The sequence below is a fragment of the Tetrahymena thermophila genome (assembly GCF_000189635.1).
Source record: "Tetrahymena thermophila SB210 genomic scaffold scf_8254797, whole genome shotgun sequence".
NCBI classification, from domain to species: Eukaryota; Ciliophora; class Oligohymenophorea; order Hymenostomatida; family Tetrahymenidae; genus Tetrahymena; species Tetrahymena thermophila.
The window spans coordinates 24,598-51,661 of NW_002476553.1; the positions used below are offsets into that span (position 1 = coordinate 24,598).

Here is a 27,064-nt window from a genome sequence, read left to right on the forward strand (position 1 = left end):
TTACTATCTGTAGTTTATATCATTTATTTTTTCAATATTTATAAATATAAAGAAGATAAGCATACTTCGAAAATTTATAATATTTAAATTTTTATTAAAAAAATACTAAATACCTAAATGAGTATCCTAAAAAACATTACATTTTTCTTAGTGATTTTAAAATTTATTTAATCTCTTAGCTACATAAAAATTCCTGAAGTCGAAATAAATCAGCTAATGCCTGTTTTTTATCTTACCACTCCTTTAGTAAATCATGGATACTAGTAAAATATTTTCAATCAAAAGTTTTAAATAGTCTTCTCTGAAATACCATAAGTTCTAATTAGTATCAATTTATTAGACATGTAGGCCTTTAAGGAAAAAAATATAAAATTTTAAGTAAATTTACTCTAAATTAACTAACTCTCATTTAATGCAACAGTATAAAAATATGGAAATTAAAATTTCCATTCATTATTTATACAATATTTAGCTATTAATAATAAAGATGCTTATGTTAAAAATGGTACTTTTGAATTTTCAAATTAAATTTATAAAAAGGATTCATAGTGGGTCTATGCAAAATAATCATTTAACTATTCAAGAAACAGTTTAGATTTTAATATATGGAATGTCACCATTTCTGTTTATATTATAGGAATAGATTATGAAACAAATAATGCTTATTTAAGTATTTTTTCAGAAATAAATTATTAAAGTAATAACTTTGATATTATATTTAAAACCCGAGATCTTAATAGTCAAAATAAAATAAATTCAATTTATTATAACTATATCGAAATTTATTAATAAAAAAGCAATAGTTATTACAGTATGTAAACATATATTGAATAAACAATAAATCAACAAAATTAAAATAATCCAATTTTAAGCAATTAAAATAGTCAAGCAATCACAACATCTTAATACAATATAAAAATTGATAAGATTGCAGGTATTTTTTATGGATTTACTGGATTTGAAGTGAGTTTAAAGTACATATTTAGACTTAGAATTAAAGAGGAATAAATTGGATATGATTCTATCTAATAGACAAATACTTTTAAATTTTAATATTAAACTTGGGAAGATACTTAAATAATTGCAGCATAAAGTTAAATATTAATATTTGCATAAATAAATTGCAACAAAAATGGTACTTATTTTTTAGATGATTAGAGAGCCTGCACTTAAAATTGCCCAAGTATTGGATACTATAATGGATAAGTTATTGATCCTATAGAAGGAAACTTAAACTATTGTTTGTAATGTGATAAATCTTGCTAAACATGTGATGGTAAAACTTCTTAAAATTGTTTATCTTGTTAAAATTCTTATTATCTTTTCTAAAAATAATGTATGGCTTGTCCTGAATAATGCTTAAACTGTAATTAGGAATTATAATGTTTAAGTTGTACCTAAAAATTTCCATATTATTATGATAACTAATGTTTCAAGTAATAACCAGCTAACACTTTTTGTGATTAAAATAAAGTTTGTAAAAATTTGTTATAAAAACTGTTAAACTTGTTAAGGAACAACTGAAAAAGATTGTTTAAGTTGTTACCCATTATTTAAACTTCATGAAAATTAATGCTTATGTATTAATAATTAAGAGTTTTACAATGATTTAACAGATAAATGTGAAATAAAAAAAGTAACCTTATTTTCCGAATCTACATAACAATCTATTTAAAGTAGCGCTGAAAATATCAACTCAGCTTAGAAAGGAATTTCATTTGCTTTTGTAATAACGTAAGTTTTAACTAATTCAGGCTCTTCTCTTTTATCTTAGATGCTCACAATTCAAAAAATATTTTACTTGCTATTAGTTAATATAGACCATCCTAATTTTTTGTATGGCTTCATGAAAACTCTTTCAAGTATTACTATATTATTGTTTTAATTCATCTCTTAATCTAAAATAAATTAAAATTTTAATAGAAAACTGTAATATCTCTCATTTTCTACCCTAAACAAATATTTAAATTTAATTTTAGCTTTATTTGTTAACATAGTTAATTTTATTAATTTTTTAAAAATTTTTCTGAGAGTTATGCAGTAGATGTAATTTATAGAAAAAAAATTCGATTAAATTTTTAAATATCTATTCAAAAAGTATTTATTTTTTTTATACAATATTTAATTTAGAAAATGGTATAACTTCAAATTACGAAATTGCTAACATATTCTAAAATTGTTTTTAAATGGAGAGTTAATATTACAATTAGACCTTAGACTATAAATTTGCATATAATAATCTTTCTAGCAGTATTATTAAAAATAGTGGAGCAGTATTCTTCATAGCTTGTTGTTTAGTAATTTTTCAGATATTTGTAAATCTACTAGCACGTACTGGAATAAAAAAGCATATTCTTTAAGTATACGATAAATTATTTTCTTTATAATAAATTTAATTTTTACAGTTGCTTATTTTAGTCTTCTGCTATAGCTCAGTTATATAAATCATATAATTAAATATTTAGTAAACAACATAAGGCTTATTTACTTATATCTTTATTATATGCTGTTTGGCCTCTTTTAGCTTGATAATAAGTTTATAAGCAGCTTCTTTATATTTAACAAAGATAAATAAAATAGATCAGAGTAAGTAAAGTATTATTAGTATTCTGATGATAAATTTAACTAATGGAACAATTTTAGAATCTTGTTTTACAAGAATGTATATGCTAATTTTTACTATAATTGAGTGCATTATATTTCCAATTATAGTAGTATTATTTAGAGATAGTAATAAAAAATCTACGTTTTCTCTAATTATCTTATAATTTATTGAGTTATTTATAACAATTTATTTGAGGCCATTTTATAGTAATATAATCAACATTTAATTTATTATTGAATAGATAGTTTGGGGTATCACATTCATTTTATTTAGTGTATTATGTTCTTAAATTGATTCTTTTGAAAATAATCTCTAGGAATATCCAGATTATATAGTTATATTATCATTAGTGATTATGCTTTTTATGGTACTTGCAATATTGATAAGTCCTATCTTTTAAATAATATAAATTATAATAACCATCAAATAATATTGTAAAAAAAGCAAGAATAATAATACAGAATATAAATCAGATTTATTTCATGAAGATATTTTGAGTAATTAAAATGAATAAAATAGTGCTCCCCATCTTTTAGAAATGTCTATCTAGAAAAATTCAAATCGATATAAGAAAAAATAAAATATTTGAATTTTTTTAATGAAAATCTTTTTTTTTCTCAAATTAAATTGTTAAATTACATTTTCTATATAAATTAATTAATAATTTTAAAAATAATAATTCAATTTGAGTTAGGTTTAAATAAAAAATGAGGATTAAATTTCCAAAAATGTTAGTTACTTCATGTAATTTTTGTGTCTGTAGGTAGGTAGGTACAAATATAAATCTTTTATTTAAAAGGATATACATAAAATTTATATTATTAAAACAAAAATTATACTTCCATTTATTTATTGTAAATTTTTTTTATTTTAATATTTAATTTGAATATTTTTATTCGATAATATTAGAAAAATAAATACAAATAATAGAATTATTTTTTTTAATTTGATTTTTTCTACTTTTTAATATTTTTAATAACAAATTTCTCTTAAATCTACACAACTTAGTATATGCATTTCTTAATTAAATAGTAATTATTTGATATTATGTAAGAGTTATATATTTGAGATATTAGCTAATTATTTTGAAAAAAAGAAATAGCTTTATCACATTTAAAGTGAAGAGTTTTTTATTAATTTGTTTCATTTTAACAATCACTACAATAATTTTTTTTTTGTAGATAATCTTTAACTAAATAAATTTATTCTATTACTATATAGTCTTGCCTTAATTATAAATGAATAATTATGCATTAGTTGCTAACAGAATCTATTTAAAAATTCAACCAATAGTTCTACTTACATTAAAAAATGCTTAGACGATGAGTATTTGAATTAAAGCTATTAATGTGAAATACAAAATGTGATGCAAATTATAACTTTATTAGTGTAATCAAAATATTGAGATTTATTTGAATGCTAATTAATGAGTACTAATGAACAATATCAGTCCAACTTTAATATATTTTATTTAAGGTCTACCAATGCTAAGATAGTATAAGTAAGAATGATCACAAACTTATAACGAAAGCATGGTTGCTTAAACTTGTGAAGAGACTGCCAAACTCATATAAATTCAACAAAGATCATCATTTTCTTTTGACCAAATATTAATAGAAGTATAATCAGTTAATCAATAGTAATATTTATTTTTAGCAAATGGATACTATTTTGCTTTAGTAGACAAAAATTAGAAAATAGTTAGTTTATAAATACTTTATAATTGTAAATTATAATGATTTATTTTTATTAGATGAGAGTTATAAATTGTTTTATTTTATTATAAAAATATAAAGTAAGTATGCTTGAAGAAAGACAAAATATTCACTCATAATAAGATTTAGAAAATTTTAACTTTTATAAATTTAAGTAAAGCAGTGATTATTATAAAAGCTTTTCTTATGGTTATTAAGATATTTTATGATTTCAAAAATCAATATTCCATCAAACCTAATCAGCTTTGATACTAGATAGAATAATTTTTGTATCAATTTGATTTAGCTAAATTTTTAGTTTTACTTAATCGAATCATATATCTAAATTAACAGGATAATAATTTATCAATTTTAGTTTTAAATGATTTGTCTGAATAAATAATTTAAAGGATTAATTTGACATACAGGGCTGGAAAAAAGAGTTGGACACCCATTTATTTTTTTAAGAAAAATATTTATCTAATTTTTGGCAAGATGAAACTTTTTCAAAGTGATATAAAAATTACCCCTTTTAAATTCTTTTATAAGATTATTTATTCCTTGATTGTATGGTTAATCAAATCTAAATATTTTAGAAAATTTGTAATAAATTGTAAAATTCTTGTGGAAAATGTATCTTCTTTCATATATTAATTTAAAAATTTCTTTTGAGATAGATATTTTTATTTTTTTAAGAAAATTATTCTTGTTTGCATATAATATTTATGAAATTTTTATAAGTATGACCTTTTATCCTAATTCCAACTAATAAAGAGATAGTATGCTTACTTTATTTTGTTTAGTAAATTTAAATAAATTTTGTGGTAAATAACTTCTTTAATTAACTAATAATAATGGCTTAGAATTGTAGTTATTAAATAAATATTGATCATTCAAATCGTATTGAAACTAATATTTTAATGTAAATTTCTTTTTTTTCTTTTTTGCATAATTTGTTACTCTCAATTAATATTAAGTATAACTTAGACCTTTAACATTATGGTTTTCTAGAAACTTTACAATATTATTCTTATATGTATTTAAAATGTTATATTTTTAAAATATAAAATTATTAATTTTATTTTTTAAATTTAGTTATTCTACATACAATTAATTTTTTTATTTTTGAAAAATGTAAATTTTATAAGATTAATGAATAAAATTAATTTTGGCTTAATAAATAATTATCACTGTAATCTATATCCCTTAATTTTCAATATTTATAAATATAAAGCACACTTAAAATTTATAATTATTAAATTTATAAAAAATTTTTAAAAAACAATCTATATGAGTATTCTTTTAAATATTTCATTTTTCTTAATGATTTTAAAATTAATTTATTCTCTTAGTTACATAAAAATTCCTGAAGTGGAAATAAATGAGCTAAAGCCTGTATTATCTCCTAACGCTGCTTTATTAAATTTTGATTACTAGTAAAATATTTTTAATCAAACATTTTAAATAGCATTCTCTAAAATACCATAAGTTCTAATTAGTATCAAACACTTAGATCTAAAGAGTCTGCCAAATATCAATTTTAAAATAAATTTACTCTAAATTAACTTACTCTCATTTAATGCAACTGTGTAAAAATATGGAAATTAACAAATGTATGGATTATATATACAATATTTAGCTATTAATAATTAAGATGCTTATGTATAAAATGGGACTTTTTACTTTTCAAATTAAATTTACAATCAAGATTCATAGTGGGTCTATGCAAAATAATCATTTAATTACTAAAGAAACAATTTGGATTTTAATATATGGAATGTGAGTATCTCAGTTTATATAATTGGAATTGATAAATCTGTTTAATAAACAAATAATGCTTATTTAAGTATTGTTTCAGAAATAAATTATTAAAGTAATAAATTTGATATTATTTTTAAAACCAGAGATCTTAACAGTCAAAATAAAATAAATGCAATTCATTATAACTATATAGAAATTTATTAGCAAAAAAGCAATATTTATTACGGTATGCAAACATATATTGAAAAAACCGCAAATCAACCTTATTCCACAAATCCAATTTTAAGCAACTCAGGTAATATCATAACACCTAAATACAATATATAAATTGATAAGATTGCAGGTATTTTTTATGGATTCACAGGATTTGAAATGACTATAAATGGTTAAGTATACAGAATTAACCTTTTTGCGAAATAAATTGCGTTTGATTCTGGTTAACAGACAAATACTATTCAATTATAATATGAAACTTGGGACGATACTTTAGTATTAGCAGCATAAAGTCAGATATTAGTATTTGCATAAATAAACTGCAACAAAAATGGTACTTATTTTATAGATGATTAAAGAACATGTACTTAAAATTGCCCAAGTATTGGATACTATAATGGATAAGTTATTGATCCTATAGAAGGAAACTTAAACTATTGTTTGTAATGTGATAAATCTTGCTAAACATGTGATGGTAAAACTTCTTAAAATTGTTTATCTTGTTAAAATTCTTATTACTTTTTCTAAAAGCAATGTATGGCTTGTCCCGAATAATGCCTAAACTGTAATTAGAATTTATAATGTTTAAGTTGCACCTAAAAATTTCCATATTTTTATGATAACTAGTGTTTCAAGTTATAACCAGCTAAAACGTTTTGTGATCAAAGTAAAATTTGTAAAAATTGTTATAAAAACTGTTAAACTTGTTAAGGAACAACTGAAAAAGATTGTTTAAGTTGTTATCCATCATTTTAGCTATGTTATAATGAATGTTTATGTATTGATAACTCATAGTTTTACAACAATTTAACAGATAGATGTGAAATAAAAAAAGTATCCTTATTTTCCGAATCTACATAATAATCTATTTAAAGTAGTGCTGAAAATATCAACTCAGCTTAAATAGGAATGTCATTTACTTTTGTAATAACATAAGCTTTAACTAATTCAGGCTCTTCTCTTTTATCTTAGATGCTCACAATTCAAAAAATATTTTACATTCAAATAGTTAATATAGACCATCCTAATTTTTTATTTGAATTCATAAAGACTCTTTCAAGTATTATTATATTATTGCTTTAATTCATTTCTTAATTTAAACTATTAAAAATTGAATAGCAAATACTGTAATATCTATCACTTTAGACCCTAAAAAAAATTTTTTTTTTAATTTTACCATTATTTTTTAAATTAAAAAAAAATTACTTATTTGATATAAAAATAGATTATTTTTCTGAGAGTTATACAGTAGATGTAGTTTTTAAAGTTGAAATTCGATTTAATTTTTTAGTATCAATGAAAAAATATTTATTTTTTTTAATGAAATATCATTTAGGAAATGGTATAACTTCAACATAGGAATTTGCTAATATTTTCTAAAATTGTTTTTAGATAGGAAGTTAATATTACAATTAGACCTTAGGCTTTAAATTTGCATAAAATAATCTTTCTAGTAGCATTATTAAAAATACTGGAGCAGTATTTTTCATAGCTTGCTGTTTAGTGATTTTTCAGATATTTGTATTTCTACTAACACGTACTAAAATAAAAAAGCATATCCTTATAGTATATGATAAAGTATTTTCTTCACTATTAATTTAATTTTTATAATTACTTATTTTAGTTTTCTGTTATAGTTCAGTTATCTAAATCATATAATTAAATATTTAGTAAACGATATAAGGCTTATCTACTTATATCTTTATAGTTTGCTGTTTGATCTCTGTTAGCTTCATAATAAGTATATAAGCAGCTTCTTTATATTTAACAAAGATAAAGAAAATAGATCAGAGTAAATAAAGTATTATTTGCATATTAATGATAAATTTAACTAATGATACCATTTTAGAATCTTGTTTGGCAAGAATGTATATGCTCATTTTTACAATAATTGAGTGCACAATATTACCAATTTTAGTAATTGCATTTAGAGATAGTTATAAAAAATCTATGTTTTCTCTAATTATCTTATAATTTATTGAGTTATTTATAACAATTTATTTGAGGCCATTTTATAGAAATATAATCAACATTTAATTTATTTTTGAATAGATAGTTTGGGGTATCACATTCATTTTATTTAGTGTATTGTGCTCTTAAATTGATTCTTTTGAAAATAATTTCTAGGAATATCCAGATTATATAGTTATATTATCATTAGTAGTTATGCTTTTTATGGTAGTTGCAATATTGATAGGTCCTATCTTTTAAATAATATAAATTATAATTATCATCAAATAATATTGTAAAAGAAACAAGAATAATAATACAGAATTTAAAACAGATTTATAATACCATGATGCTATTTTGAGTTATTAAAATGTATTAAATAGTGCTCCACCTCTTTTAGAAATGTCTATCTGGAAATACTCAAATCGATAAAAGAAAAAATAAAATATTTGAGTTTTTTTAATGAAAATATATTTTTTTAAAAAAAATATTGTAAAATACTTTCTATCTAAAAAATTTAATTAATTATTTTAAAATAATAATACTATTTGAGTTTGATTTAAATAAAAATGAGGATTAAGTTTCCAAAAATTTTAATTTATAAATATAATTTTTGTGTTTGTAGATAAAAATTTTAATTCTTTTATTAATAGGAAATATACAAAAACCTAAACTAAAAAGACTAAACATTTTTTATAATATTAAACCATAAATTACGCTTTCATCTATTTTTTTTATACTTTTTTATTTTCATATCTAATTTTTAAGTACTTTATTGCTTAAATTAGTAAAATATTATAAATAATTTTAATTTAATAAAAAAAATGAAAATAGAAAAAATTAATTTAAATAATAGATTTATTTTTTTAATTTGACTATTTTCTACTACTTATTATTTTAAAGAATAATTTTCTTTTAAACCTATACCTTCTTAGCATATATATTTCTTTATTGAATTGTAATTATTTGATTTTATAGAGCTAGAGGTTAGAGATATTTGCTATTCGTATAATTTAAAAATTAGTTGTATTCAGAAATTAATTAATTATTTTGAAAAAAAGAAATAGCTTAAACCCATTTAAATTGATGATATTTTATAAATTTGTTTCGTTTTACCATGCTTTTTTTTTGTGTATAATACTTAAATAATATTTAATTATTATTTAATGTTACCTTAATTACAAATGAATATTCATGAATTTGTTGTTAATAGAATCTATTTAAAAATTCAATCAATAGTTCTACTTGTATTAAAAAATACTTAAGTAATGGGTTCTTGAATGAAAACTAATAATGCACGAAATGTAAAATTTCTGGATATATTTATGTGATATAAAATTGTTAATAGTGTGATCAAAAAAAGGAACTTGATTATGATACTAATTAATGGAATTAATGAATAATTTAAACCCATTTTTAATAAATTTAATTTAAGATTCATATAAACCTTTTATAAATGATAGTTTTAAAATCTAACTTAAAAATCATCAATTCTATGCGCTTTATGACTAAATTTAATTTCAATAATTTCAGCTGAATTGAATCCAAAATTAATTATTTAAACCTTAATTATTTTGGTTTTGGTTGTTCCAAAATTTTAATTCATTTTCTAGTTAGTTTTACAAATGTTTGTTATTACACTATCAAGTGATAAGCAAAAAAGAAATAAGGTTTAAAGATTAATATTCGATTTAAAAAATAGATATCCATAATTATTAGAAAATGTTTATGTTTAGAACTCAAATAAGATAAGATCTCTCATAAAACTAAAGATTGCATAAAGAAGAATAAAAGTTCTTATTACATTTTTATAAGGATATAATTTTTATAGCTAAGAATCTTTTCAATAGCTCTTTAATACTTAAAATACCTAAAAAAATAGTCTAATATCTCACCTTAATAACAAGTATAAACTCCATAATAAACTGATAGATTTATTCTATAAGTTATGAATGAATAATTTTATAAGGATAACTTAAAAAAAGTAGATTCTTTTAAAAATATGAGAGATAGATGGTCTTATTATTCAAGAACACCTAAATCAAATATTCTGACTAAATAAATATCTAATGATTAAGATACAATAGATAGTTAAGAAAATAAATGACCTTAAAGTAAATTTAACTTTTTAGAAAGCTCTATAAGTCAATACATTATGAACACAAATTATGATTAAAGATTATAAACCAAAGAATTTAATATGCTTTTAGGCAAAAGTAATTGAATATCAATTAGTTTACATCATATCAAGAATAAACATATTAATTAAATTTATAAAATATTTCTATGTTATTGTTTCTAATCTGTTTTTAAAGAATTTATGTGAAATAAAGGTAATTAATATCCACTTCATTTTAAAATAATAATTCATATATATATATATATATATATATATATGTATTATGTATCTAATAAATTTTACCATATTTTTTAGGGTATTTACTTTACTAAACAAAATCAGTTAAAATTTCCATAAAATGTAAATTATTGTTATCGTACACTTTATATACAATATGTAATAGAAATTTTTTAATCAATATTATTTTAGGACTACAAGCTATGCTAAATCATTTAAATTATTAATTATTTTTCTATAATATTTTGATTGATTTAAATATCAAGAGAAAGAATCTATATTTTATCATTATAGCATGTTACACAAATTTAAAAATAGTTGCAAAATATAGGGTTTATTTATGATATGTAAATATTTATTTTATTTTTAGTATTCAATTTGATTTTTACCTTATATTTTTATATTACACCTAACAAAATCTAAATATTATGTAATGATTTAATAAAAATCTATTTACATAATATTTAATTCTTTTGCATTTCTACTAAATTAATTAATACAAAATACAGATTTAATTACTTGTAATAAGCTCTATCTTTTCTTTGTATTTCTCTTATAATGATGATTATTAGATGCTTTCACGTTTATATAAACTATTCATTTCTTTCTTTTCTAACATGTTCTTTCTTTTTAATATAGAGATTATTTAAAATTGAGGTGGGCATTTTTTAGATCACTCAAAAAAAAACAAAAAATATAGTATAATTTACCTAATTTTTGAAGGAGGAAGCTTTTTCAAACTGATCTAAAAATGCCCCCATTGTAAATTCTCTTATTAAATTATTTATTTGTTTATTCTTTGATTGTTTAGTTAATCAAAATCTAAATATTTTTGGAAAATTTATAATAAATAGTAAAATTCTTGTGGAAAACTTTTACAATTGAATTTATAGTTTATTTCATTTATTTTAAAAATATCTTTCTTCATATTTTAATTGAAAACATTGATTTGAACTAGATCTATTATTTTTTAAGAAAACAATTCATCTTTGCACAATATATTTATAAATAATTTTTATAGGAATTTTGTCTTCTATTACCAATCAATAAAGAGCTCATATGCTTAACTATCTATATTTTCAAAAGTAAATTCAAAAAAATTTATGGTAAAAAACTTCTCTAGTTGACTAAGTAATAACTACAAAAATTATATTTTATTAAATATTGATCATTGTAATTGTATTGAAACTAATAATTTAACTCTAATTTCTTTTTTTTACTTTTTGCTTATTTTATTACTCTCGTTTAAGTATAACTCATATGCTTAAAGTTATGGTTTTTTAGTAATTTTAGAATATTATTTTGAGATTCATTTTACAGTCTATATTTAGAAAATATAAAATTATAAATTTTATTTTTTAATTTTATTGTTTTACTTACAATTAATTTTTTACTTTAAAAAAAATGTAAACTCTTTAAATTTAATGAATAAAATTAATTTTGATTTGATAAGCAGTGCTCTCTGTAATCTAATTCATTTATTTTTTCAATATTTATAAATATAAAACATACTTCTAAAATTTATAATTATTAACTATTCATTTAAAAATACAAAATACCTAAATGAGTATCTTAAAAAATATTATATTTTTCTTAATGATTTTAAAATTAATAAAATCTCTTAGCTACATAAAAATGCCTTAAGTTGAAATAAATATGCTATAGCCGATTTTTACTCCTTCCAACTTAAATAATGACGGAGATTAGTAAGTTATTATTAATCAAACATTTTAAAATGTGTTCTCTGAAATACCTTAAGTTCTAATTAGTACCTGTTGGTTAGATTTATAGGGTGATGGTCTATAAAATATAAATTTTTAAATAAATTTACTCTAAATTAACTAATTCTCATTTAATTTAACAGTGCAAAAATATGGAAAATAATTAATATATGGATTAATTATTTAGTATTTAGCTATTAATAATAACGATGTTTATATTAAAAATGGGACTTTTTACTTTTCAAATTAAATTTATAATTAAGATTCATAGTGGGTCTATGCAAAATAATCATTTAATTATTAAAGAAACAATTTAGATTTTAATACATGGAATGTCAGCATTTCAGTTTATATTATTGGAATAGATAAATCTGTTTTATAAACAAATAATGCTTATTTAAGTATTATTTCAGAAATAAATTATTAAAATAATAACTTTGATATCATATTTAAAACCCGAGATCTTAACATTCAAAATAAAATAAATGCAATTCATTATAACTACATCGAAATTTATTAGTAAAAAAGTAATAGTTATAGTAGTATACAAACATATATTGAATAAACAGCAAATCCACCTTATTAAACTTAACCAATTTTATCAAGAGAACCAATCACAATACCTTAATACAAAATATAAATTGATACCATGACAGGTATTTTTTTTGGATTCACAGGATTTGAAGCGAGTTTAAATTATATATTTAGACTTAAAATTATAAACGCATTAATCGGATACAATCAAACAATTATTTTTTAATTTTAATATAGTACTTGGGCAAATAGTGAAATATTAGCAGTATAAAGTTAGATATTAGTATTTGCATAAATAAATTGCAACACAAATGGTACTTATTTTTTAGATGATTAGAGAACTTGTACTTAAAATTGCCCAAATGTTGGATACTATAATGGACAAGTTTTAGATCCTATACAAGGAAACTTAAACTATTGCTTGCAATGTGATAAATCTTGCTAAACATGTGATGGTAAAACCTCTTAAAATTGTTTATCTTGTTAAAATTCTTATTACCTTTTCTAAAAGCAATGTATGGCTTGTCCTGAATAATGCTTAAACTGTAATTAGGAATTGTAATGTTTAAGTTGTACCTAAAAATTTCCATATTATTATGATAACTAATGTTTCAAATTATAACCAGCTAACACTTTTTGTGATTAAAGTAAAATTTGTAAAAATTGTTACAAAAACTGTTAAACTTGTTAAGGAATAACTGAAAAAGATTGTTTAAGTTGTACCTAATAATTTCCATATTATTATGAGAGCTAATGTTTCAAGTTATAACCAGCTAATACTTTTTGTGATTAAAGTAAAATTTGTAAAAATTGTTACAAAAATTGTTAAACTTGTTAAGGAATGACTGAAAAAGATTGTTTAAGTTGTACCTAATAATTTCCATATTATAATAATAACTAATGTTTCAAGTTATAACCAGCTAATACTTTTTGTGATTAAAGTAAAATTTGTAAAAATTGTTACAAAAACTGTTAAACTTGTTAAGGAACAACTGAAAAAGATTGTTTAAGTTGTTATCCATCATTTAAGCTACATTAAAATGAATGCTTATGTATTGATAACTCAGAGTTTTACAACAATTTAACAGATAGATGTGAAATAAAAATAGTTTCCTTATTTTCCGAATCTACATAATAATCTATTTAAAAAGTTGCTGAAAATATGAACTCAGCTTAAATAGGAATGTCATTTACTTATGTGATAATATAAGGTTTAACTAATTCAGGCTCTTCTCTTTTATCTTAGATGCTCACAATTCAAAAAATATTTTACATGCAATTAGTTAACTTAGGCCATCCTAATTTTTTGTATGATTTCATGAAAGCTCTTTCAAGTATCATAATATTATTTAATTAATTCATTTCTTAATCTAAAACATTAAAAAAATTTAATAACAAAAACTGTAATATCTCTCATCTTCAACAGATTTATTAAATTTTAGTATTAATTTCCAAATACAGAATTTTTTTTTAGAATTCATAGTTAATTTTTAATGATTTGTTTTAAATCTTTCTGAGAGTTATACAGCAGATATAATTTTTAAAAGAGACATTCGATTTACTTTTTTAATATCAATCAAAATATTTATTTTTTTTTATACAATATTTAATTTAGAAAATGGTATAACTTCAAGTTACTAGATTGCTAATATTTTCTAAAATTATTTTTAAATAGAAAGCTAATATTATAATTAGACCTTAGACTATAAATTTGCATATAATAATCTTTCTAGTAGTATTATTAAAAATAGTGGAGCAGTCTTTTTCATAGCTTGCTGTTTAGCGATTTTTCAGATAATATTATTTCTACTAACATGTACTAAAATAAAAAAGCATATTCTTTTAGTATATGATAAATTATTTTCTTCACTATAAATTTAATTTTTACTGTTACTTATTTTAGTTTTCTCCTATAGCTCAGTTATCTAGATCATATAATTAGATATTTAGTAAACAACATAAGGCTTATTTACTTATTTATTTATTATATGCTGTTTGGCCTCTGTTAGCTTGATAATTAGTTTATAAGCAGCTTTTTTATATTTAACCAAGATAAAGAAAATAGATCTTAGTAAATAAAATATTATTAACATATTAATGATAAATTAAACTAATGGAACTATTTTAGAATCTTGCTTGGCAAGGATGTATATGCTGATTTTTACAATAATTGAGTGCATAATATTTCCAATTTTAGTAGTAGTTTTTAGAGATAGTAATAAAAAATCTACTTTTTCTCTAATTATCGTATAATTTGTTGAGCTATTTATAACAATTTATTTAAGGCCATTTTATAGAAATATAATCAACATCTAATTTATTTTTGAATAGATAGTTTGGGGCATCACATTCATTTTATTTAGTGTATTGTGTTCTTAAATTGATTCTTTTGAAAATAATATCTAGGAATATCCAGATTATATAGTTATATAATCATTAGTAATTATGCTTTTTATGGTACTTGCAATATTGATAGGTCCTTTATTTTAAATAATATAATTTGTAAATATCATTAAATAATATTGTAAAAAAAACAAGAATAAAAATACAGAATATAAATCTGATTTATATCATGATTCTATTTTTAATAGTTCAAATGAATAAAATAGTGCTCCACCTCTTTTAGAAATGTCTATCTAGAAAAACTCAAATCAATAAAAAGACAAATAAAATATTTGAGTTTTTTTAATGTTTCAAAATTAAATTGCTAATTTGAATTTTATTTAAATAAAAATGAGGATTAAATTTCGATTAATGTTATTTACTTTAGTAATTTTTGTGTCTGTAGATAGTTAAAGATATAAATCTTTTAACTAAAAGGATATATTATATATAAAATACTAAATTAAAAGACTAAGCATTTTGTATAATATTAAAAAATTTAATATAAAGAATTATTTTTTAAACTTTATTTATTTTCTATTTCTTAATATTTTTAATAGCAATTTTCTTTTTTAATCTACACAACTTAGAAAATGCTTTTCTTTATTGAATTATAATTATTTGATATTATCTATAAGAGCTATAAATTTGAGATATTAGCAATCCTAATTATAATTTAATATTTATGTATTATTTGTTAACAGAATCTATTTAAAAGCTCAATCAAAAGTTCTACTTAAATAAAAAAATACTTAGATGATGAGTTTTTGAATTAAAGCAATTAATGTGTGAAATGTAAAGTTTATGGATGCACAAAATATTATGCATATTACAATTTTTATTATTTGGAAATTTATTTGAATGCTAATTAGAGAGTACTAATGAACAATCTTTGCCTATTTTTTATATATTTTGTTTAAAGTCCACCAAATCTAAAATAGTTTATGTAAGAATGTTCACCTACTTTTAACAAAAGAATGAAAGAATGGATGCTTAAATTTATGAAGAGACTGCCAAATGCATATAAATTCAAGATTTATCATCATTTTCTTTTAAAAAAGTATTATTAGAAATATAATAGGTTAATCAATAGTAATATTTATTTTTAGCAAATGGCTGCTATTTTTCTTTACTAGATAAAAATTGGAAATAATTAGTTTATAAGTCCTAGAATTTAGCAAATTATAATGATTTATGTTTATTAGATGAGAGTTATAATTTATTTATTTTAAAAATGTAAAGTCAGTATGCTTGAGGCTAGATCAATAGAAATACTAAATATTGATCAATTCATAATTAGATTTAGGAAATTTTAACTTTTATCAATTTAAGGAAAGAAGTGATTATAAAACAACTTTTTCTTATGGTTATTAATATATTTTTATGATTTCAAAATTCAATGTTTCATCAGACTGAGTAATTATTATGTGCTAAACAGAATAATCTTAGAAATATTTGTATTAATTTAATTTAGCTTAATTTTTAAGATTTACTTAATTCTATCATATATTTAAATTAAAGGGATAATAATTTGAGATATTACTAAGTAGATAAATTTCAAGTTTTTGAAGATTTTAAATTTGAAAAATTTTTAACAAAATACAAAAAATGCAACCCTCTAAGTAAATTTTTTCGTTACCTAATTTTTGGCAAGAAGAAGATTTTTCAAACTGATTTCCTTATTGTAAATTTAGTTTTTAGATTATTTATTCTTTTATTGTTTAGTTAATTAAAATCTAAATAGTTTTGTAGTTGTGCAATAAATAGTAATATTATTGAGAAAAAAATATACAATTGAATTATTAATTTATTTCATTAAATTAAATATATCTTATTTCTTACATTAATTTAAAATATTGATTTGAGCTTGATCTTTTTCTTTTCAAGAAAAATATTCCTTTCTGCAAACTATATTTATAAATCTTTTTTATAGGAATTATATTTTATGCTTACAAATTGATAAAGAGCTATTATGCTTAACTATATTTTGTTTATTTAATTCAAAAAAAGTTTGTGGTAAACAACTTCTGTAATTAATTAAATAATAATGGCTAAAAACTATAGTTATTAATTAAATATTGATCATTCAAATTGGATTGAAACTAATATCTTAACTTAATTTTTTTTTTTTTTGCATAATGTATTACTCTCATTTAATATTAAGTATAATTTAGATTTTAAATGTTATGGTTTACTCAAAACTTTAGGATATTATTCTGATGTGAATTTAAAATTCTAATTTATGAAAACTAAAATTAGTTATTTTCCTTACAATTTATTTTTTTATTTTTGAAAAATGCAAATTTTTTAAATTAATTTTGGTTTAATAAGTAAATATTACTGTAATCTAAATCCTTTAGTTTTCAATATTTATAGATTAAGGATACTTCGGAATTTTATAATTATTAATTTTAAAATATAAATACAAAAAAATTATAAATGAGTATTTTTATAAATATTTCATTTTTCTTAGTTATTTTAAAAATAATTTAGTCTCTTAGCTACATAAAAATACATGAAGTTGAGATAAATTAGCTATAACCAGTTTTATTTTCTTCTACTTCTTTAATAAATGACGGATATTAGTAAAATATTATAAATCAAACATTTTAGATAGTATTTTCTGAAATACCTTAAGTTCTAATTAGTATCAATTACTTAGATTTATAAACTAGCAGTCTATAAAATATCAATTTTTAAGTAAATTTGCTTTAAATTAACTTACTCTCATTTAGTGTTTCTGTATAAAAATATGGAAATTAACAATTATATGGATTATCTATACAATATTTAGCTATTAATAATAAAGATGCTTATGTATAAAATGGGACTTTTTACTTTTCAAATTAAATTTACAATTAAGATTCATAGTGGGTATATGCAAAATAATCATTTAATTACTAAAGAAGCAATTTAGATTTTAATATATGGAATGTAAGTATTTCAGTTTATATTATTGGAATAGATAAATCTGTTTAATAAACAAATAATGCTTATTTAAGTATTATTTCAGAAATAAATTATTAAAGAAATACCTTTGATATTATATTTAAAACCAGAGATCTTAACAGCCAAAATAAAATAAATGCAATTCATTATAACTATATCGAAATTTATTAACAAAAAAACAATAGTTATTATAGTTTTCAAAATCATATTGAATAATCTATAAATCCACCTTATTCAACTAATCCAATTTTAAGCAACTAAGGTAATATCATAACACCTTAATACGATATATAAATTGACAATATTGCAGGTATTTTTTATGGATTCACAGGATTTGAAGTGAGTTAAATTTACACACTTAGACTTAAAATTATAGAGCCATAAATTGGATATGATTCTGTCTAACAAATAAATACTTTTAAATTTTAATATAAAACTTGGGACAATACTTAAATAATAGCAGCATAAAGTTAGATATTAATATTTTCATAAATAAATTGCAACAATAATGGAACATACTTTTTAGATGAATAGAGAACTTGTACTTAAAATTGCCCAAATGTTGGATACTATAATGGGCAAGTTTTTGATCCAATAGAAGGAAATTTAAACTATTGTTTATAATGTGATAAATCTTGTTAAACATGTGATGGTAAAACTTCTTAAAATTGTTTATCTTGTTAAAATTCTTATTACCTTTTCTAAAAATAATGTTTGGCTTGCCCTTAATAGTGCTTAAACTGTAATTAGAAAATGTAATGTTTAAGTTGTACCTAAAAATATCCTTATTTTTATGAGAACTAATGCTTCAAGTTATAACCAGCTAACACGTTTTGTGATCAAAGTAAAGTTTGCAAAAATTGTTACAAGAACTGTTAAACTTGTTAAGGAACAACTGAAAAAGATTGTTTAAGTTGTTATCCATCATTTAAACTATAATAAAATGAATGCTTTTGTTCTGATAACTCATAATTTTACAATAATTAAACAGATAAATGTGAATTTAAAGATGTATCCTTATTTTCCTAATCTACTAAACAAACTATTTAAAGTGCTGCTGGAAATATTAACTCAGCTTAAATAGGAATTTCGTTCACTTTTGTAATAACATAAGGCTTAACTAATTCAGGCTCTTCTCTTTTATCTTAGATGCTCACAATTCAAAAAATATTTTACATGCAATTAGTTAACATAGGCAATCCTAATTTTTTGTATAATTTCATGAAAGCTCTTTCAAGTATTACTATATTATTGCTTTAATTAATTTATTTCACTTCTTAATCGAAAACATTAAAAAAATTTAATAGCAAAAATCTCTCATCTTCAACCCTAAAAAAAACATCAATATTTAATTTTAAGATTATTTATTAAACACATGCTATTTATTATCACAAAATGCCTTTATTTTTTAAATATATTTTTTTTCAATAAATTTTTATAACCTCCTATCAACTTAGATAAAAAATTTTTTAGATTGCTACTTAAGTTTTTAAAGTATTTATTATTGATTATTTTATAAAATAATATTTCTATTTTAAATATTTCTGAGAGTTATAATTTTTTATAATGAAATTCGATTCAATTTTTTAATATCAATACAAAAATATTTATTTTTTTTATACAATATTTAATTTAGAAAATGGTATAACTTCAAGATTGGAAATCGCTAATATTTTCTAAAATTATTTTTATATAGATAGTTAATATTACAATCAGACCTTAGACTATAAATTTGCATATAATAATCTTTCTAGTAGTATTATTAAAAATAGTGGAGCAGCATTTTTCATTGCTTGCTGTTTAGCAATTTTTCAAATATTTGTATTTCTACTAACATGTACTAAAATAAAAAAGCATATTCTTTTAGTATATGATAAATTATTTTCTTCACTATAAATTTAATTTTTATAAATACTTATTTTAGTTTTCTGCTATAGCTCAGTTATCTAAGTCATATAATTAAATATTTAATAAACAATGTAAGGTATATTTACTTATATCTTTATAATTTGCTGTTTGGTCTTAGTTAGCTTGATAATTAGTTTATAAGCAGCATCTTTATATTTAACAAAGATAAATAAAATAGATCAGAGTAAATAAAGCATAATTAACATATTAATGATAAATTTAACTAATGGAACGATTTTAGAATCTTGTTTGGCAAGAATTTATATGCTGATTTTTACAATAATTGAATGCTTAATATTTCCAATTATAGTAGTTGTATTTAGAGATAGTAATAAAAAATCTACTATTTGTCTAATTATCGTATAATTTATTGAGGTGTTAATAACAATTTATTTGAGGCCATTTTATAGTAATATAATCAACATTTAATTTATTTTTGAATAGATAGTTTGGGGTATCACATTCATTTTATTTGGTATATTATGTTCTTAAATTGATTCTTTAGAAAATAATATATAGGAATATCCAGATTATATAGTTATATAATCATTAGTAATTATGCTTTTTATGGTACTTGCAATATTGATAGGTCCTATATTTTAAATAATATAAATTTTATTAATCATTAAATAATATTGTAAAAAAAACAAGAAGGATAATGTAGAAAATAAATCAGATTTATCTCATGATGTTATAATGAATAATTCAATTGAATTAAATAGCGCCCCACCTCTTCTAGAAATGTCTATCTAGAAAAACTTGAAATGATAAAGAAAAAATAAATTTTATTTAAAAAATATTTTTATTTTACTATTATTATTTATTTATTGATTTTTAAAAAATATTTTAGTTTTTAGAATGGAAATTTTAATTACTAAATTTAATTTTTATGTCTATAGATATAAAATGTAAATCTTTTAATTGTAAGGATATATAAAAAAAATATTAAACACTTCTTATTATATTGAACCATAAATAATACTTACATTTATTTTTTATAAACTTTTATAATTTTCACACAAAATTTTTGAATCCTTTTATTACATAAAATTAGAAAAAACTATTTAATTTATGTTAAATAAAAAAAAATAAATAAATTTAAAAAGCAAATGTAAATATTTTGATTTAAATTTAGTCAATTTTATACTTCTTACTAAAATAATAATTTATTTTAATTCAGAAAAACTAAATATAAAAAGTGAATTATTTTCTAAATTTGATCTATTTTCTTCTTCTTCCTACTAATCAAAAGTACAATTTAATTTTTGCAAATGGCTGCTATTTATTTTGCTTTAGTAGACAATGAAAAATAATTAGTTTATTAATCTTTTAGAATTTAGCAGATTATTATGATTTATATTTATTAAATGGAATAGAATATTATAAAAATTAGAGATTAAAATGGGTGTACTGCAGGAAGCGAATTAGTTGTTATGGGATTTAAAACTTAAAAGTGTTGTTTGTTTATGAAAATACAATCATTGATTACTATCTATTATAAGTAGATTCTAAAATCAACTCGTTTTTTATCAATTATTGGATATACAAATAATTTTTTAATAGAAAATTAAAATACTTTGATTTAGATTATCACTATATTTATTTTCTCTTTTAATTCCAAAATAAGATTTAAACTTCATACATAATTTAATGTTTTGATAACTCATTTTAAGTAAAAATAAAAATGTAATTTGAAGTTATTTGCAATTTATTTTATTTTGTTATAAAAATAGTAAATCAATATGCTTGAAGATAGATAAATAGGATACATAATATCGATTCAACACATATTATTTTTGTAACAATTTTTGCAAAGCAGTACTTGCACATATCTAATTTTTTTGACAAATGATTTTATATATAATTGACATTTGATCGTTCTTATTTCACCTAAATTATTATCGTATTTGGAGTACTTGATTATTTAAACCTAGTTTTATTCTTTCATTTTTTTTTTGAAAAAGTTTTAAATTTCAAAAAGTTTTTAAAAAAATACAAAAAGTAAATTTTTTCACTACCTAATTTTTGGCAAGAAGAAGATTTTTCAAACTGATCTAAAAATGCCCCTATTTTAATTAAAATCTAAATATTTTGGAAATTGTGTAATAAATAGTAAAATTCTTGTGGAAAATATATAAAATTAGAATTATTATAAATATATTTCATTCATATAAATATATGTTTTTATATTAATTTAAAATATTGGTTTGAGCTAGATCTTTCATTTTTTAAGTAAAAGATTCATTTTTGTACTCTAAATTTATAAAAAATTTTTTATGGGAATTGTGTTTTATGCTTACAAATTAACAAAGAGCTCTTATGCTTAACTTTATTTTGTTTACTAAATACAAAAAAATTTGTGGTAAACAACTTCTCTAATTAATTAAATAATCATGGCTAAAAATTATAGTTATTAATTAAACATTGATCATTCAATTTGGATTGAAACTAATATTTTATTTTAAATTTATTTTTATTCTTTTTTGCATATATTATTACTCTCATTTAATATTAAGTATAATTTAGATCTTTAATGTTATGGTTTTCTAGAAACTTTAGAATAGTATTCTGATGTGTATTTAAAATTCGATAATAATAAAATATAAATTATAAATTTTATTTTTTAATTTTGTTATATTACTCACAATTAATTTTTTATTTTTGAAAAATGTAAATTTTTAAGACTAATCAATAAAATTAATTCTGCCTAATAAATAATCACTGTAATCTAAATATATCCTTTAGTTTTCAATATTTATAAATAAAAAGCATACTTCTAAAATTTATAATTATTAACTTTAATATATAAATAACATCTAAATGAGTATTCTTATAAAAATTTCATTTTTCTTAGTGATTTTAAAATTAATTTTATCTCATAACTACATAAAAATTCCTGAAGTTGAAATAAATAAGCTATAGCCAGTTTTATATCCTGACACTGCTTTATAAAATGAAGAATAACAGTAAGCTATTATAAATCAAACATTCGAAATAGTGTTCTCTGAAATACCTTAAGTTCTAATTAGTATCAATCACTTAGATTTATGGGCTAACAGTTTATAAAATATCAATTTTTAAGTAAATTTACTTTAAATTAACCTACTATCATTTAATGCAACTGTATAAAAATCCCAAAATTAAGAATTATATGGATTAAATATACAATATTTGGCTATTAACATCAAAGATGCTTATGTTAAAAAAGGGACTTTTTAATTTTCAAATTAAATTTACAATTAAGATTCATAGTGGGTCTATGCAAAATAATCATTTAATTATTAAAGAAGTGATTTAGATTTTGATATATGGAATGTGAGTATTTCGGTTTATATTATTGGAATAGATAAATCTGTTTAATAAACAAAAAATGCTTATTTAAGTATTATTTCAGAAATCAATTATTAAAGTAATACCTTTGATATTATATTTAAAACCAGAGATCTTAACAGTCAAAATAAAATAAATGCAATTCATTATAACTATATCGAAATTTATTAATAAAAAAATAAAGGTTATTACAGTATACAAACATATATTGAATAATCAATAAATCCACCGTATTCAACTAATCCAATTTTAAGCGATAAAGGTAATCAAGAAATCATAACTCCTTAATACAATATATTAATTGATAAGATTGCAGGAATTTTTTATGGATTCACAGGATTTGAAATGACTTTAGATTAAGTATTTAGACTGAGCCTAAAAGAGAAATAAATTGTATATGATTCTGTCTTATAGACAGATACTATTAAATTTTAATATAATACTTGGAAAGATACTGAAATAATAGCAGCATAAAGTTAGATATTAGTATTTGCATAATTAAATTGCAACAAAAATGGAACATACTTTTTAGATGATTAGAGAACCTGTACTTAAAATTGCCCAAATTTTGGATACTATAAAGGATAAGTTTTTGATCCTATAGAAAGAAACTTAAACTATTGCTTATAATGTGATAAATCTTGCTAAATATGTGATGGTAAAACTTCTTAGAATTGTTTATCTTGTTAAAAATCTTATTACCTTTTCTAAAAGCAATGTATGGCTTGTCCTGAATAATGCTTAAACTGTAATTAGGAATTGTAATGTTTAAGTTGTACCTAAAAATATCCTTATTTTTATTAAAAATAATGCTTCAGATTTTAACCAGCTAACACGTTTTGTGATCAAAGTAAAGTTTGTAAAAATTGTTACAAAAACTGTTAAACTTGTTAAGGAACAACTGAAAAAGATTGTTTAAGTTGTTATCCATCATTTAAACTATAATAAAATTAATGTCTATGTTCTGATAACTCATAGTTTTACAATAATTAAACAGATAAATGTGAAATAAAAGAAGTATCCTTATTTTCCGAATCTACCAAACAAGCTATTAAAAGTGCTGCTGGAAATATTAACTCAGCTTAAATAGGAATATCCTTTACTTATGTAATAATATAAGGTCTAACTAATTCAGGTTCTTCTCTTTTGTCTTAAATGCTCACAATTCAAAAAATATTTTACATGCAATTAGTTAATATAGACCATCCTAATTTTTTGTATGACTTCATGAAAGCTCTTTCAAGTATTATTTATTTAATTCATTTCTTAATCTAAAAAATTAAAAAAATTAAATAGCAAATACTGTAATATCTCTCTTTATCAACCCTAAAAAAAACATTAATATTAAATTATAGATTTATTAGTTTCTATTTTTATAATAAATTTAAAATTTATTATATAAAATAAATATTTCTGAGAGTTTTACAGTAGGCGAAATTTTTAATATCAATACAAAAATATTTATATTTTTTCATAATTTTTAACTTAGAAAATGGTATAACTTCAAGATTGGAAATCGCTAATATTTTCTAAAATTATTTTTTGATTGAAAGCAAATATTACAATCAGACCATAGACTATAAATTTGCATATAATAATCTTTCTAGTAGTATTATTAAAAATAGTGGAGCAGTCTTTTTCATTGCTTGCTGTTTAGCAATTTTTCAAATATTTGTATTTCTACTAACACGTACTAAAATAAAAAAGCATATTCTTTTAGTATATGATAAATTATTTTCTTCACTATAAATTTAATTTTTACAGTTGCTTATTTTAGTTTTCTGCTACAGCTCAGTTATCTAAATCATATAATTAAATATTTAGTAAACAACGTAAGGTATATTTACTTATATCTTTATAATTTGCTGTTTGATCACTGTTGGCTTGATAATTAGTTTATAAACAGCTTCTTTATATTTAACAAAGATAAATAAAATAGATCATTATAAATAAAGTATTATTAACATATTAATGATAAATTTAACTAATGGAACGATTTTAGAATCTTGTTTGGCAAGATTGTATATGCTAATTTTTACTATAGTTGAGTGCTTAATATTTCCAATAATAATTATAATATTTAGAGAAAGTAGTTAAAAATCTATCATTACTCTAATTATCGTATAATTTATTGAGTTATTAATAACAATTTACTTGAGGCCATTTTATAGAAATATAATTAACATTTAATTTATTATTGAATAGATAATTTGGGTTATCATATTAATTTTATTTAGTGTGTTGTGTGCTTAAATTGATTCTTTAGAAAATAATCTGTAGGTATATCCAGATTATATAGTTATATAATCATTAGTAATTATGATTTTTATGGTACTTGCAATATTGATAGGTCCTATATTTTAAATAATATAAATTTTATTAATCATCAAATAATATTGTAAAAAAAGCAAGAAAAATAATGCAGATAAATCAGAATTATCTCATGATCTTATTTTGAATAATTCAAATAAATTAAGTAGCGTTCCGCCTCATCTAGAAATGTCTATCTAGAAAAACTCAAATTGATATAAGAGCAAATTAATTGATTTAAAATATTTTTTGCTTTATTTATCTCTGTTTATTGATTTAAAAAAAATATTTTAGTTTTTAAAATGGAATTTTAAATATTACATACAATTTCTGTGACAGTAGATATAAATTAATATCTTTTAATTATAAAGATATATTAAAATTAAACTAAAAGACAAAACATTTTTTATTATTTAACCATAAATTTTACTTTCATTTATGATTATAAACTTTTTTATTTTCACATCAAAATTTTGAATACTTTTATTGCTTAAATTAGCAAAAATCTTAATTATTTATTTAAATTTAATAAAATAAAAATAATTAAAATAGAAAAAGTAAATATTAATATTACAATTTAAATTTGGTCAATTTTCTACTTCTTACTTTTAAATAATAATTATTATAACTCAAAATAATATTTAATTGCAATTTTCTTTTAAATCTACACCATCTTATCATATGTGTTCCTTTATTGAATTGTAATTTTTTGATTTTATGTATAAGAACTAAAGATTAGAGATAATAATAATTAGTAAAATTTAAAAATTATTAATATTCAAAAATTAAGAAATTATTTAAAAGAAAAGGAATAGCTTTATAGTTTTTAAGTTTATGAGTTTTTTATTAATTAGTTTCATTTTGATATCTACTATTAGGGTTTTTTGTTTTAGATAATGCTTAACTAACTAAATTTACTCTGTTATTACTTAGTCTTGCCTTAATTGCTCTGAAAACTGCTTAACTTGTTTTAACATAAATGAAAATTCATGTATTAGTTGTTAACAGAATCTGTTTAAAAGCTAAATCAATAGTTCTACATGCATTAAAAAATGCTTAGATGATGAGTTTTTGAGTGAAAACTATTAATGTATGAAATGTAAAGTTTACGGATGCACAAAATGTGATGCAAATTAAAATTGCTTTTAGTGCGATCAAAATATGGAACTTGATTTGAATACTAATTAGTGCGTACTAATGAATAATGTTTGCCCATTTTTAATAAATTTTATTTAAGGTCCACCAAAACTAAAATAGTGTTAATAAGAATGCTCACCAACTTTTTACTAAAATATGGACTCTTAAACTTGTGAAGAAACTATCAAATGTATATAAATACAAGAAAGCTCAT

General features: G+C 20.1%; 7 protein-coding genes across 7 annotated transcripts in view; 6 read left to right on the top strand and 1 right to left on the bottom strand. All coding sequences in view use genetic code 6, as the record gives it.

The window, feature by feature from the left end:
* Positions 1 to 813: 813 nt before the first annotated feature.
* Positions 814 to 1,524, top strand: TTHERM_01202180 (extracellular matrix-like protein, putative; the record flags this gene model as incomplete). Its single annotated transcript, XM_001008900.1, has 1 exon — positions 814 to 1,524. The coding sequence occupies one exon, from the start codon at positions 814 to 816 to the stop codon at positions 1,522 to 1,524; it is 711 nt and encodes a 236-aa protein (XP_001008900.1).
* Positions 1,525 to 6,288: 4,764 nt separating this feature from the next.
* Positions 6,289 to 6,935, top strand: TTHERM_01202190 (extracellular matrix-like protein, putative; the record flags this gene model as incomplete). Its single annotated transcript, XM_001008901.1, has 2 exons — positions 6,289 to 6,838; positions 6,901 to 6,935. The coding sequence occupies 2 exons, from the start codon at positions 6,289 to 6,291 to the stop codon at positions 6,933 to 6,935; spliced, it is 585 nt and encodes a 194-aa protein (XP_001008901.1).
* Positions 6,936 to 10,756: 3,821 nt separating this feature from the next.
* TTHERM_001202191 (hypothetical protein) lies at positions 10,757 to 11,340 on the bottom strand (the record flags this gene model as incomplete). Its single annotated transcript, XM_012795839.1, has 4 exons — positions 10,757 to 10,785; positions 10,987 to 10,998; positions 11,099 to 11,201; positions 11,290 to 11,340. The coding sequence occupies 4 exons, from the start codon at positions 11,338 to 11,340 to the stop codon at positions 10,757 to 10,759; spliced, it is 195 nt and encodes a 64-aa protein (XP_012651293.1).
* A 1,445-nt stretch (positions 11,341 to 12,785) lies between these two features.
* On the top strand, positions 12,786 to 13,679 carry TTHERM_001202193 (hypothetical protein; the record flags this gene model as incomplete). Its single annotated transcript, XM_012795840.1, has 3 exons — positions 12,786 to 12,819; positions 12,870 to 12,989; positions 13,072 to 13,679. 3 exons carry the CDS (start codon positions 12,786 to 12,788, stop codon positions 13,677 to 13,679), a joined length of 762 nt encoding a protein of 253 aa, XP_012651294.1.
* A 5,012-nt stretch (positions 13,680 to 18,691) lies between these two features.
* Positions 18,692 to 19,390, top strand: TTHERM_001202195 (hypothetical protein; the record flags this gene model as incomplete). The annotated part of the gene is made up of 1 exon (XM_012795841.1): positions 18,692 to 19,390. The coding sequence occupies one exon, from the start codon at positions 18,692 to 18,694 to the stop codon at positions 19,388 to 19,390; it is 699 nt and encodes a 232-aa protein (XP_012651295.1).
* Positions 19,391 to 22,893: 3,503 nt separating this feature from the next.
* On the top strand, positions 22,894 to 24,248 carry TTHERM_01202210 (H-type lectin domain protein; the record flags this gene model as incomplete). The annotated part of the gene is made up of 4 exons (XM_001008903.3): positions 22,894 to 23,482; positions 23,588 to 23,796; positions 23,855 to 24,151; positions 24,222 to 24,248. 4 exons carry the CDS (start codon positions 22,894 to 22,896, stop codon positions 24,246 to 24,248), a joined length of 1,122 nt encoding a protein of 373 aa, XP_001008903.3.
* A 2,557-nt stretch (positions 24,249 to 26,805) lies between these two features.
* The window catches only part of TTHERM_001202220 (hypothetical protein), a gene marked incomplete at both ends in the record, with an annotated part of 435 nt that continues 176 nt past the window's right edge, over positions 26,806 to 27,064 (top strand). Inside the window, one exon of the mRNA XM_012795842.1 lies at positions 26,806 to 27,064. This exon is cut by the window's right edge and continues 176 nt beyond it. Within this exon, the coding sequence (XP_012651296.1) occupies positions 26,806 to 27,064 (259 nt within the window).